Consider the following 14,871-nt stretch of genomic DNA (forward strand, 5'->3'; position numbering starts at 1 on the left):
ATAAAATTCTTTACACACCACAGTGAGCGTATATCTTTATGAATTAGTGTTTCAGGCTTCTTTGGATATATTCCCAGAAGGAGGAGCACTGAGTCAAAAGGCAGTTTCATTTTTAAAGATTTTTGAGAAAATTCCATACTCTTTCCCATAGTGTCTGTCCTAATCTGCATTCCCACCAACAGTGTATAAAGGTTCCCTTTTCTTCACATCCTCACCAGCACTTGTAATTTGTTGACTTATTGATAATAGCCATTTTGACAGGCATGAGTTGATATCTCATTGTGGATTTTTAATTTGTATCTCTCTGATGATTAGTGACATTTAGCATTTTTTCATGTCTATTGACTGTATTTCTTCTTTGGAGAAGTGTCTATTCAGGCTCTTTATCCATTTTTAAATTAGACTGTTTGTCTTCTTGGTGTTGAGGTGTATAAGTCCTTTATATATATTGGAAATTAATCCCTTACCAGATATATCATTTGACAAATATATTCTCTCATTCAGGAGGTTTCCTTTTCATTCTGGTGATGGTTTCTTTTGCTGTGCAAAAGCTTTTTAGTTTGATGTAGTCCCATTTGTTTCTTTTTTTTCTGTTTCCCCTGTCCAAGGAGATATATTGGCAAAAATATTTCTACAAGCAATGTCTGAGATTTTACTGCTTGTGTTTTCTTCTAGGATTTTTATGGTTTCTTGACTTATATTTAAGTCTTTAATCCATTTTGAATTTATTATTGTTCATGGTATGTTGGTGGTCTAGTTTCATTTTTTTTTTTTTTTTTTTTTGCATGCATCTGTTCAATTCTCCTAACACCATTTATTGAAAAGACTATCTTTACCCCACTGTATGCTCTTGCCTTCTTTGTCAAATATTAATTTACACTAAAGGTGTGGTTTATTTTTGTGCTCTCTGTTCTATTCCATTGATCTATATGCGTGTTCTTGTGCCAATACCATGCTGTTTTGATTACTATGACCTTATGGTACTGGCAGATCTTAAGCAGGAAAGAATTATTATACAGTGTGTCCGTAAAGTCATGGTGCACTTTTGACCAGTCACAGGAAAGCAACAAAAGACGATAGAAATGTGAAATCTGCACCAAATAAAAGGAAAACTCCCAGTTTCATACCTATTCAGTGCAGTTCGATGTGGGCTCACGCACAGATGTTTTAGGGCTCCTTAGGTAGCTATCCCATATAGCCTCTACAGACTCGTTACTGACTGATGGCCTACCAGAACGGGGTTTCTCCACCAAACTGCCGGTTTCCTTCAACTGCTTATCCCACCAAGTAATGTTATTCCTATGTGGTGGCTCTTTGTTATAAACGTGCCGATATTCACGTTGCACTTTGGTCACGTATTCAAATTTAGCGAGCCACAGAACACACTGAACTTTCCTCTGTACCGTCCACATCTTGACTGGCATGGCCATGGGCTGCTCCGCTGTATACACAGTGTTACGTCATTATCTGCGCATGTGCACATGCTGCCATATCATCCTACAGAAACTGGGAGTTTTCCTTTTATTTGGTGCAGATTTCACATTTCTATTGTCTTTTGTTGCTTTCCTGTGACCGGTCAAAAGTGCACCATGACTTCATGGACACACTGTATAATATAGTATGTATGGTATTATACTTTGCTTTCTGATGGCTCTTGTAGTATTTTTATAAAATGATCACATTGTATTAAGAATGAACAGTATCATGGATTATGAACTTGAAAATAACCTTCTGGATCAACTGGCATCTTCTATTCCTTTGTAAATTACATGGCCTGCCATGGGAGGCACATGCTGTAGGACACACCTTCCTGCATGTCTGCTTTGCTTTGCCCCCATTAGTTTGTTCATGTGTGTGCTGAAGTTCAGTTACATTTTCTCACAAATTAGTTTTTTGCCAATTTTATGTTCTAAGGAATGGATGAAATATAAATTTGAATAAAGTGAATTTTTGTATGAAAACTAAGTTTAATAGTGTGTTAGAAAATTGTAAAAATATGGGGAAATTGAACATAGAAGGATTTCACACTCAAATTGCTTGCCAAAGACTTTTAAGAACTCCCATTTAAATTAAAACTGCAGATTGGCCCTCGCCAGTAGGCTCAGTGATAGAGCATTGGCCTGGCGTGTAGAAATCCCAGGTTTGATTTTTGGTCAGCACACACAAGAAAAGCAACCATCTGCTTCTCCACCCCTCCCTCTACTCTCTCTCTCTCTTTCTCTCTCTTTCCCCTTCCCACAGCCCTGACTCATTTGAGCAAATTGGTCCGGGTGCTGAGGATGGCACCATGGTCTGGCCTCAGGTGCTAAAAATAGCTTGGTTGCTGAGGATTGGCCCAATTTGGGCAGAGCATTTGCCCCCTAGTGTGCTTGCCAGGTGGATCCTGGTTAGGATTCATGCAGGAGTCTCTCTGCCTCCCCACCTCTTACCTAATAAAACAAAACAAAAGAGTGCATTATAATTATGGTTTATCATTTCAAATCCTAGGATGTGGTTAGATAGTAAAAAAATATATATCCGTGGCCCTACACCAAAATATTGGTAAATGCATATCCATTTACTTAAGGTAAAATAAACAGTTTAAAATATATTTAAGATACACTGATTTTTATGTCTCTTACTAACCTTTTTTGATTTAACAACTACTAGTCCTGACTGAATTGGAAAACATGGCTTTTTTCTATTGCACAGAAATTAAGCATAAGCTATATGAGTAATGGAATATTTAAAAACCATCTTGACTGACAAAATTCTCTTTCAGCAGTCAATAATATTGAAGGGTTGGATGTCCTTCCTCTCTGGGGGTCATAGAATCAGTGGCTTGCCTCCAGAATGTTAGCCACTAATATATTAATGATGTAAGTCTGCTGGTGGCCGAGGCCAGGCAGGTCCTCATTGAATTCAGGCAGATGGTGGAGGAACTGCAGAGCTGGAAAGCGTTGGGCCATACTTGTTTATTGGAGGCTCGTATAGACAGGCGAGCAAATAAACAAAAAAGGAAAAGAGCTAATAAACAAAGGAAAATCTGCTTTTCACAGTGAAGGGCAAAGGAGTAGGAGAACCGCATGGTGGCAGGAGAGTGATCTGGGAGAATCGCCCCCGAGGGAAAGCACCTGTAGCCTTACACAGGCCGCACACATGGTGCTGCCACGTGCTCACGCACTAATCAGTGCTTGCATCCCGTAAACCAACAAGCAAGCCTAACACAGCTGTTTTCCCCACAGATGTCTTGGCCACCTTATGGCAGGATGACAGAAATTCTGGCAGCATTTCTTTCCTCTTGATCTGCCAGTTAGCTTTCTGGAGCCATTTTCCCTTTCCCTTTCTTCTCTCCAGGAAGAGGGGTAAATTGAGGAAAAAAAATGCGACAAAAGCAGCTTGATGAGACTAATGAAGGCTTTCAGCATTCAGCCTCCCCTCCGTCACTCCTGCTCACAGCAGTGAGGCAAAGCCGTGATAGAACACTGGTACGCAGTGGAGGGCTCTCACCTTGGCATTGGTTCTCCAAATAATTCTGTACCCACATCATTTATTTGGTCTAAAAATCACTTCAGAAAAGCAATACAAGCTCATGGTAAAACTTTCATGTGGGGTAGATAGGTAAAATCACACATTATTAGTGAATCCTTGGGCAAATCAATAGCCTCCCTGATCTTCAGTGTTTCCATTTGCTAAATAAGTTAAACAAAAGCTGATTTGTAGGATTACTCAGAGGATACAATCAGATACTGTACATAAAATGGCTATTATTACTATTATTATTGTCTTACTTTATAGTTATGTAAGCACTATTTGCCTTTCCTTGATCAAAGAATAACTTTCTACTACCGAGTAGTTCTTTTCCAGCAAGCTGGAAACTCTGGGAGGAACCCAGAAGGATGGTAAGGAAGGAAAGGGACTGTCTGGTCAGTCAAATCAACTGAATCAGCTGTGATGGTGTGGGGCAGCTGTGTTAGGCTTGCTCGCGGGTTTACTTAAAGGCTGCAAGCACTTTGCATGATTAGTGCGTGAGCACAGGCAGAGGCACGTGTGCACAGTTTATACAAGGCTATGGGTGCTGCTCCTGGGCAGCGATTCTCCCAGATCTCTCTCCGGCCACTGTGAATTGCTCCCTTGCCCTTAACGTGAATAGCAGATTTTCTCTTGTTTATTAGCTTTTTCCCTTTTTTCCTTTATTATTAATTTTAATGGGGTGACATTGATTAATTAGGGTACATAGATTCAGAGAAACATCTCCAGGTTATTTTGACATTTAATTATGCTGCATTCCCATCACCCAAAGTCAAATTGTTGTCCGTCACCTTCTATCTGGTTTTCTTTGTGCCCCTCCCCTCCCCCAATCCCTCCCTCTTCTCCTGCCCCCTCGACCCCAGTAACCACCACACTTGTCCATGTCCCTGAGTCTCATTTTTATGTCCCCCCTATGTATGGAATTATATAGTTCTTAGTTTTTTCTGATTTACTTATTTCACTCAGTACAATGTTATCAAGGTCCGTCCATGTTGTTGTAAATGATCCGATGTCATCATTTCTTATGGCTGAGTAGTATTCCATAGTACATATATACCACATCTTCTTTATCCAGTCATCTATTGAAGGGCTTTTGGTTGTTTCCATGTCTTGGCCACTGTAAACAATGCTGCAATGAACATGGGACTGCATGTGTCTTTACATACCAATGTGTTTGAGTTTTGGGGGTATATACCCAGTAGAGGGATTGCTGGGTCATATGGTAGGGGAAGTGAAGGCAAAGATAAATGAATGGGACCACATCAGACTAAGAAGCTTTTGCACAGCAAGAGAAACTGACAAAACAAATAGCCAGCCAACTAAATGGAAGATGATATTTTCAAACAACAGCACAGATAAGGGCCTAATATTCATAATATACAAAGAACTCATAAAACTCAACAACAAACAAGCAAACAATCCAATAAAAAAGTGAGACGAGGACATGAACAGACACTTCTCCCAGGAAGAAATACAAATGGCCAAGATTCTCATCTTCATTAGCTATTAGAGAAATGCAAATCAAAACTATGAGATACCACCTCACACCTGTTAGATTAGCTATTATCAATAAGACAGGTAATGACAAGTGTTGGAGAGGCTGTGGAGAAAAAGGAACCCTCATCCACTGTTGGTGGGAATGTAAAGTAGTACAACCACTATGGAAGAAAGTATGGTTGTTCCTCAAAAAATTAAAAATAGAGCTCTTTCCCTTTTGTTGTCTATTTGCTCGCCTGTCCTTGTGAGCCTCCAATAAATGGGTATGGCCCGTCGCTTTCTGGCTCTGCAGTTCCTCTACCACCTGCCCAAATTCAGTGGGAACCTGCCTGGCCTCGGCCACCAGCATTACAGATGGTAAATGATGTTGTGATGTCACAGATCACATTGATATTATACAATGAAATGTCACATGGACACTCTACACGCAGAGATTACAACTAAACAAGCCATGGTTTATCACTTATTCTGCAATCTAATCTGCATTATCATTTAATCATGAAAATGTCATAAACAGCCACCCAGGATCTCAGTCTGGCAATGTGGGTGTCATATTAGACATATCCATCTCTCTCCTCCTCTCCCAGCCCAATCAACGTGATTCTAGCCTTAAATACTGCAGCTCCTACTTCTGTCCTCTCCTTTTCAGTCTCAGAAGCCTTGGGCATCTACTTCTGGGCTTTTACAAATACCGCTAAACTGATCTTTTCTCCTCCATTGCATTCCTCTGTAATCCATCCTGCAAACTGATAGGAAAGTGATTTTTTTAAGGGAGCAATTTCCTTCCCTGATTAATTTCTTTCTGTAATGTCAGTGACCAAGGCCAGGGTGATTCACATTGGATTTGGGCAGAAGGTAGAAAAAGTGTGGAGCCAGAAAGGATTGGGCCATTCCATTTAATAAAGTCTCACAATGGCAGACAAGCACACAGGCAGGGGAAACCCCCTCTCTGGCAAACAAACAGCAAAATGGCCCTTCACAGTGGCAGGCAGGCAATCTGTGCACCCACAACCCCCCCCATCTCTCTTGAGTGCGAGCACCGGTAGCCTTATATAGGCCATACACACGTGGCGCTGCCACACACTTACGTACCAATCAGGCAAAGTGCTTGCAGTTGGTAACCCCGCAAGCAAGCCTAACACAGCCTCCCTACACTTTCACTACTTCATAATCACTTGCGGTGTAAACTTAAACTTCAATTTCCTTATAAAGCACTCAAGATTATTACAAGAGGTGACATATATAAAGTGCTTGAACAGTGTCTGGCACACAGTACTTGCTAAAGAAGTGTTTGCTATTACTTTTTTAATGATTGAATCTCCATTCTCCTCTTCAATCTAAAAGTCACTCTGTCACAGTCATCGCTCACTTCCAAGTACCTCTGGGCTTTCCCTGCATGCAGACCACACACACACACCTCTTTTTAGTACACCTGGTTACTCCCATCTATGTGTCAACCTATTCTCTTTTAAACCACAATTCCCCCAGTATTCCACAGCCCCTTCCATATACCACAGTTAATTTCTTCCAATTCACTGTAATCTCTGCACATTGTAGTGTTTCTACAATGGCAACCACCACATTGGATTGCAATTTGCTTTTTCTGTTTCTCTTCCCTAACAGGTAGTTAGCTCCTAGAATACAGGGGATGTATCTTGCTTATTCCAAAAACCTGACTAAATGCTGGCACATAGTGCCTGGTACTCATTTAGTAAAATATCGTTAGAACAAATGAAAATTTGTTGGGTACAATTACACAAAATATAATTAGGAATATTTTTATAATACAGAAAAATATCTCACTTGAGAAGAAATAGGTTTAGTAAAAACCTGGTGAGCCGCAGTTTAATTCCTAGCCAATCAGTTTAGATTGTGAGGCAGCCAAGCCTATATGGTTAAAATACCCTGGCTTTTTGATCCGCTGGTGCTGCATTAACAGTTGTAGGAGGGTAATCACCTTCTTCTCTACTTTGGGATCAGGTGGGTGTAATTTTATTTCACTTTCTGCAAAATTTTCCGGTGTCTCAGGGGCTGGAGGATATAAGGGTCAAAGCAGCTCCCAGAAAGGCTCTTTTCTTTTTTACCCTTGAATGAGGTGACCAATCGCCATCCTTTAGGGAGGACTGTCTTTTTATAAGTTCCACCCTCCCTCCCATATCCTCTTACATGTCCTCCTTTTTTTCTTTTTCTTTTTTTTTTTTTTTGTATTTTTCTGAAGCTGGAAATGGGGAGAGACAGTCAGACAGACTCCCGCATGCGCCCCACCGGGAGATCCACCTGGCACGCCCACCAGGGGCGACGCTCTGCCGCGACCAGAGCCACTCTAGCGCCTGGGGCAGAGGCCAAGGAGCCATCCCCAGCGCCCGGGCCATCTTTGCTCCAATGGAGCCTTGGCTGTGGGAGGAGAAGAGAGAGACAGAGAGGAAGGGGGGGGGAGGGGTGTAGAAGCAAATGGGCGCTTCTCCTATGTGCCCTGGCCGGGAATCGAACCCGGGTCCCCTGCACACCAGGCCGACGCTCTACCGCTGAGCCAACTGGCCAGGGCCATGTCCTCTGTTTTGATAATGGAAGACTAATCTGTAAATGCCCGTATTTGATCAATGCAGAGTTGACCCATTGCGTGTGATGTGACATATTTGTATCTAAATGAGTACTTTTTTCTTACAATTATTACTAAAAATTAATAGGCATGTAAGCATAATTACAATATAAAATGTTACAAATGTTTTTATTTATCATATAGTGTATTATTGTTGGAATGAATAAAGTGTTTCTTTTATTTGCGATATTGTTTTCCTCAATTAATTTTTGTCCTTTTCATTATAAAAAGTTGGTCGCCTCACCCTTGGAGGCCACCACCTGGCACAGCGCCGCAGCACCGGAAGGAGCGCACCCCCTCCCGCCCAGCAGCAAGGCCGCAGGTGAAAGCTCGTAGCCCGAGGTCCGGAGCTCGCCCGCCTCGCCCCGCCCCTCGCGTCACGTGCGCAAGGATGTGACCCTCCCCCGCCTCCCGCTCCGGCGCCCTCCGCCTCCAGCCTCCTCCTCCTGCTGGCGAGGGCGTGCGCCGCAGACGACGCAGGGGGAGCGGGCGGGCGGGCTAGTCGGAGCCCGCAGCCCTGGCGCCCGCCGCCGGCCCCAGTCCCGCAATATGCCGCCGCGGCCCTCTGGCTCTCGGCCATGGCGAGACTCAGCCGGCGCGTCCCTTGCACCCTGCTCCTTGGCCTGGCAGCTGTGCTGCTGAAGGCGCGACTGGTGCCCGCAGCTGCCAGAGCCGAGCTCAGCCGCTCGGATCTCAGCCTCATCCAGCAGCAGCAGCAGCAGCAGCGGCAGCGGGAGGAGGCAGAGGAGGAGAGGCCGGAGGCATCCTTCACCGTCCCGGTTCCAGGTGGGTCCAGGCGGCCCGGACCTGCCTTTCCGTCTCGGCGGGCGATCCGATCGGGCATCGCTGGCTTCCTCGCCACTTTCCTGGCCAGGCAGCTCTCCATTGTCTCTCCCTACCCATCCCAACCTCCCTGAGATCTTTCTCTCCCTCCCTTCTTCCTGAATTTTTTCTCTGCCCTGACCCTCCCTCACCCCACGGTTCTTAAATCCCTTAAGTATTCTGTTCTTTATCCTCTCCTCTCTTAGAGACCAGAAAATCTTGCAGTAGGCACTCACACACCCCTTTTCACCATCCCACCCCGCTTGCCTGCTACATTTGATTTAAATTTAGACGTGAAGAAAGAAATCTTGATTTATTTCTATCTCTTATTCCAGGAAGGGTTTAAGGCAGTTTGCAAGAATGCCTTCAGTATAAGATGTAACAAAATGAAATAGGAGCTTGTAATGGAAGGAAAGGGAAAAGGAGAGGGGACAGATGAGGTGATGTCCGTAGTGATGTTAGCACAGCATAAGCCTGTCCCCAGAGGGGGAATCTCCTTACTTGTTAGAGGAACTTAATGAGGCAGATTTTTGACACTGACATTCAGTGAGGGTGAGAGATAGGTTATATAGTATATGTGGCTGTAACGGTCCTTTATTTCCTGCCTCATTCTGCCCCCACCCCCCCATTAAATCCCCACGCTAAGAAATAGCTGGATTATCCATTTTAATAGCTTCTCCCCACCCCACCCCATTTTCCTTCCCTACTGTAGATGTCCCCTACTATTTGGAAAGAAAAAAAACAACCATCGATTAGTTGGCAGATGGGCTGAGGTTTTAGCAAAACCAAAGTGAATTAGAACATTTGTTTTAAAATCCTGCCTAATAACATTATACAAGATGCTAAAGATGAGATTTTAAAAAGTACAATCAGCATCTTATTTTTTACTGCTTGTTCATCATCACAGAGCAGTAGTCAAGCAGGCCAGCTGTGATTCATGAAACAGCCAGGATGATTTAATTTAGCAGCGTGCTCTGAGCGAAGAATGAAATCACGAAAGTGTGCACAAAAGCATGTGTTTCTAACACTCTTTTAAAAAGCAGTTATTAACATTCAAGTGTGGTTACAAGTCCTGAAAGGTAAGTAGTGTATAGTGATTTCCCTATCCTGTTTTTTTTTTATTTATTTTTTAAAATGGAATTTATCGGGGTGACATTGGTTAATAAAATATGTAAGTTTCAGGTATATGATTTTGTACTACATCATCTGTACACTGAATCGTGTGTTCATCGCCCCAGAGTCAAGTCTCTCTCCATCACCATTTATATCGCCTTTACCCTTTTCTACCTTTCCCTCCCCTTCTCCTCCCCTTCCCCTCTGTAATCACCAAACTGTTGTCTCTCTGTGAGGTGTTTTTGTTTTGTTTTTGCTTAATCCCTTTACCATTTTCACCCAGCCCCAACTCTGTTCTGAGTCTGTTTCTATTTTGTTAGTTTCATTTTATCATTAGATTCCAAATATAAGTAAAATCGTGCTACTTGTCCTTCTCTGACTGGTTTATTTTATTTAGCATAATAATCATCTCTGGGTCCATCCATGTAGTCACAAAGGGTAAGGTTTTCTTCTTTATGGCTGAGTAGTATTCCATTGTATAAATACACCACAGCTTTTTTATCTGTTCATTTACTGATGGGCACTCGGACTGCTTCCAAATCTTGGCTGTTGTTAAAAATGCTTCAATGAACACAGGGGTGTATATATTCTTTCAAATTAGCGTTTCAGGTTTCTTCAGATATATTCCCACAAGTGGAATTGCTGGGACATAAGAAAGTTCCATTTTAAATGTTTTTGGAGGTAACTGCATACTGCTTTTCACAGTGGCTGCACCAATCTACCCAAGTTTTTATAAAATGAAAGTGCTCATGGTATGGTTTGGGTGAGGCTGCTTTAGTTATTTGCTAAACTTAAGGAAATTAGAAGTAGGAAAGTGATTTGAGAGCCTTTCTTCATTATGACAGGGATTTTATAAATTACTACAAGGGAAGTCAGAATGTGTTAATGGATATTATGGTTTGAAATATATTTTAATTTTGGTTTATCTTTCAGTAATATTAGTTAAATGGTTTTGACTGCTACCACATGTGATGAGCGCTTTGAATAACTGCAGCAATACAAAACCTTCTGTATCTAGTCTGCGCATTAAAATATCTATATCCTGATGTTTGTGAGGGAATATTCTTGAAAAGGTTGAGTGTTTGGGTAACTTGCAGTTTTTGTCTTTTTAAAAAAAATCTTTTAAAAATATTTATTCATTTTTAGAGAGGAAACGGGGGGTGGGAGGAACAGGAAGCATCAACTCCCATATGTGCTTTGAGCAGGTAAGCCCAGGGTTTTGAACTGGCTCCCTCAGTGTCCCGGTGGACCCTCATTCACTGCGCCACCACAGGTCAGGCAGTTTTTGTCTTATTTGAGATACAGGAACCACTATCCAGTAGGTCAGCCTACAGCCTGAAAAGTAATGTTTGATGACTTGCTTTTCTTCAGAAACTCTAGCTCCCAAACCACTGGCAAACAAGAAAACAGTTAACAGATTGCTGTTTTAGTTATTAGAATATCAGGTTGTATAATGAGACATGACCTACAAACAATGAAGTTAAACAATTCCTTTGAGTGCATTGTGATCTCTAGATTGAACTGGTCTTCTTGCTTTAGCCTGTGTTACTCTGTCCTCACACAGCTAATGACCTTTTTAAAAAATTAAATAGGATTATTTTTGCTCACAGATCCCCTTTCTGCCCCCCCCCCCCCAATATCCTACAAACTGACCCTCACTTACTTCATAGTAGCCCCACTGGCTCTGGCATCAGACCTTTGCACTTGCCATTTTCTCTGCCTGGGATTCTGGAACTTAACATCAACATCCTTCCAGTCTATTCAGGTGTCAGACTGGAGCAGGGACCCTTTCCTGACCAGCTATATGAAATTGTTCATCTGTGTGCGCTTTCATAATGATTCTCCTCCGTGGCACTTAGAAGCCTGTTTCCCCTTACTAGAATGTAAGCTCTATGAGGCTATACATTTTATTTTGTTTACTGTTATTTCTAATACCTAGAAGAGTACCTGGCGTGAACAAACATGTTAGCATCAGGATCACTTTCACCGAGTCTTTAATGTAACACCTCGTGAAATTCTTCATTGGAATTTAGCAGGGGATATATACAAAAGAAATGTTAGGTAGAAATATTTGTAAGTAGAGGTTATAAGAACATACAAATTATGAGTTTTTAGTATTAGCTAATTTCATTGTTTATCTTAAGGTAACCATAGAGAACTTACTGATACCCATACCAGAGTCTAATTACGGGTTCTGTCAGGAAGATTCTTGGCCCTGGCTGGTTAGCTCAGTCTGTTAGAGCCTCATCCAGAAGCACCAAGCGTGTGGGTTAGTGGAAGAACAAATGAATGTTTCCCTCCTTGCCCATCTTTTCTCCCTCTCCGTTTCTTCTCCCCCCTGTCCATCCCTTCTCCCCCTCTGTCCATCCCTTCTCCCCCTCTGTTCATCCCTTCTCCCCCTCTGTCCATCCCTTCTCCCCCCCTGTCCATCCCTTCTCCCCCCCTGTCCATCCCTTCTCCCCCTCTGTCCATCCCTTCTCCCTCTCTGTCCATCCCCTTTCCCTCTCTGTTCATATCTACTTCCTCTCCCTTCATCTCCCTTCCTCTCTTCCTCTCTTTCTCTCTGAAATCAATCAGTTAAAAAAAAAATTCCTTATCCAAGTGTACATACATAATCCTCTTATGACCTAGTAGGGTATTAACATATCTTTAAATAGTTGTGATTAAGTTGGAATTTATTCTTTGTGTAGTGCTTCTGATTCTTTCGACATGTTATGTGAAAACTAAAGGAGTTGTCTCCACCCAAATCTAGAAAACGACTAAGATACATGCAGTGACTGGTATGCGCTGAGCATGTCAGTCTGTAGTCGAGAAACTTAATCTTGGTTAGCATTCTCTGGATTATGTTTTTCTAAACATGTATGTTTCTCTGGGTTGCTAAAAAATAAGAATGTGAGGTTAAAAAAAGGTTGAATATGAGATTTTAAAAATCAGGATTTAAAAACAGTATTGAATTTAGAGACAGAGAAGGGGAGACAGAGAGAGAGAGAGAGAGAGAGAGAACATTGATCTGTTCATGTGACCTGACTAGGAATCGAACTGGCAACCTCTGTGCTTTGGGACGATGCTCTGACAAACGGAGTTCTCTGGCCAGGGCTACAATTTTTTATTATAAAAAACACTGTCTTCAGCAAGTAGTGAGAAGAAAGAGTAAGGTTGAGATCTATCAAATCAGTTGTTTTCTCCAGAGTGCTCAGCAGCTCTGATTTCTCCGTTGGTAGCAGTATTTGTTAGAAATAAATATTTGAGGGGCCAGGGAGGAATTAATTTGGGAGTCAGTGATAGCTGAGACAAGCATATCATATTCACTCTGATGGCCCGTTAGATGGGAGGCGTGCTGGGGTCTGGAGGGGGAGCTGGAGGAAATAATGAGCTCCATTTCTAATTCTCCATGTGCAGTTCAGAGACGGGGGAGCTCCACGGATTTTAATAAATGTCTTTTACACACAGAGAAGGCTTTTGAGAAGTGTGTTTTCATGGTATAAACATTTTTGAGTGTACATTTCACCAATCAATATTTTTAAACTTTTATTTTGGAAAATGTCAGATAAATAGGAACTAAATAAAATAGCATTTAAAAAGTCATACCTATCACCCAGCTTTAACAAAGATCAAATTCTGCTGTAATTTTTTTCCCTCCACCTCCACCCATTTCCTCTGCAGGCTTTTTTTTTTTCCCTTTGAGGTAAAATACATTGGAATGTGCACATCTTAACTGTACTGTATTGACACATGTAACCATCACCCCTATCAAGATACGGAGCTTTTACCTCACTCTAGAAAGTTCCCTCAGGTCCCCTTCCCAGTCAACTTCTGCCTCTTACCCAGAGGCAACTACTCTCTGATTGTTTTCATAATAGATTCATTTTGAGTTTTTTACTTCATAAGATGAAGTCATATATGTAGCTTGTCTTTTTGTGTCTAGCTTCTTTAGCTCCAGCGTCCATCGGTTTCATCCACGTTGTTGCCTGTTCGGTGGTGTGTTCCTTTTTACTGCTGAGTAGTACATACTTCACTGTATGAACTACCACTGTTTGGTTTCTCACTTCTGTTGACAGATATTAGGGCTGCTTCCCGTTTTAGGTGTTGGAAATGGAGCTGCTGTATTCGTATACGAATATTTGTGTGGATATGTCTCCTCAAGTACAGTTGGAGTTGCTATCCGGTGGAGTGGAATTGCAGGGCAAGGGGTACATTTTTGAAATTAAATTCTTTTTTTCATTTTCTATACAGCTGGAACCTACGTCACTTCATAAAATTTAATTTTAAAGAATAAAATTTGGTATAGATTATTACTGCATACTTATTATTGAATTCATATAACTTAATTCAAACAAACCTGATTGAAATCTCCCATCCACAAGAGCATTCATTTGCTCTTTTTTTTTTTGTTGTTAAATCTGAAAATCAGTAGGAGTGGGATTAGAAATTGTCTGTTCTATTTAAAGTACTCATTATTTAAAGGCTGTATTGCCAGAAGGGGTAATTATGATTTCTTTCCAGGATTTTAATAACTAAAGGGAGCTATTTCTTGGTGTTGATTACAGGTTGAAAAACACATGCCATTGTGTTCAGTTTGTTTTAGTGGTGTTTGCTCAATGTTCTTATGTGACCAAACAGAAACTACCAAATACTTTTAGAAACAAACCCCCTCCCCCCCGCCTGACCAGGTGGTGGCACAGTGGAAAGAGCGTTGGACTGGGATGTGGAGGACCCAGATTCCGGACCCCAAGGTCGCCAGCTTGAGTGTGAGCTCATTTGGTTTGAGCAAAGCTCACCAGCTTGAGCCCAAGGTCCTTGACTCGAGCAAGAGCTCACTTGGTCTGCTGGAACTTCCCCCTCCCCCCTGGTCAAGGCACATTTGAGAAAGCAATCAATGAACAACTAAGGAACCACAACGAAGAATTGATGTTTCTCATCTCTCTCCCTTCCTGTCTGTCTGTCCCTATCTGTCCCTCCCTCTGACTCTCTCTGTCTCTCCCACAAGAAAAAAAAGAAAAAACTCTCCCCCCCAAAATAGATGGAACTTGACTCCCTTTCAACGTCCTGCCTGACTAGGTTAGTTTGCAGTATTGTCATCCTTCATTCACTTGGCTTAGTGTAATATGTTTTCAAATTTTCTTTTGTCCAAATTGCCTTAGCTAGGAAATGGACATAGTATTTTTCTATCTGCTGTTGGTAAAAAGTGTGCTTTGGAGTATTTACCTGGAAAATTCTAAAACTGTGAAAACTATGTGTTGTAATGAAATATATCATAGGCTTAAGAAAACAGCGTCTGTTTGCTTTGAGGAATCTGTCTGGAGATATCTTTAATTGGCCTTTTGTGTAAG

General features: G+C 41.9%; 1 protein-coding gene across 1 annotated transcript in view; it reads left to right on the forward strand.

Moving 5' to 3' along the window:
• The first annotated feature begins 8,066 nt into the window (after positions 1–8,066).
• FAM171B (family with sequence similarity 171 member B) overlaps positions 8,067–14,871 on the forward strand; it is a 71,670-nt gene continuing 64,865 nt past the window's right edge. The window contains exon 1 of the mRNA XM_066345356.1: positions 8,067–8,392. Coding sequence (XP_066201453.1) covers positions 8,185–8,392 — 208 coding nt within the window. The 5' untranslated portion in view covers positions 8,067–8,184. The remainder of the gene's footprint in view (positions 8,393–14,871) is intronic.

This window comes from Saccopteryx leptura, chromosome 7 (genome assembly GCF_036850995.1).
Source record: "Saccopteryx leptura isolate mSacLep1 chromosome 7, mSacLep1_pri_phased_curated, whole genome shotgun sequence".
Classification (NCBI taxonomy): Eukaryota; Metazoa; Chordata; class Mammalia; order Chiroptera; family Emballonuridae; genus Saccopteryx; species Saccopteryx leptura.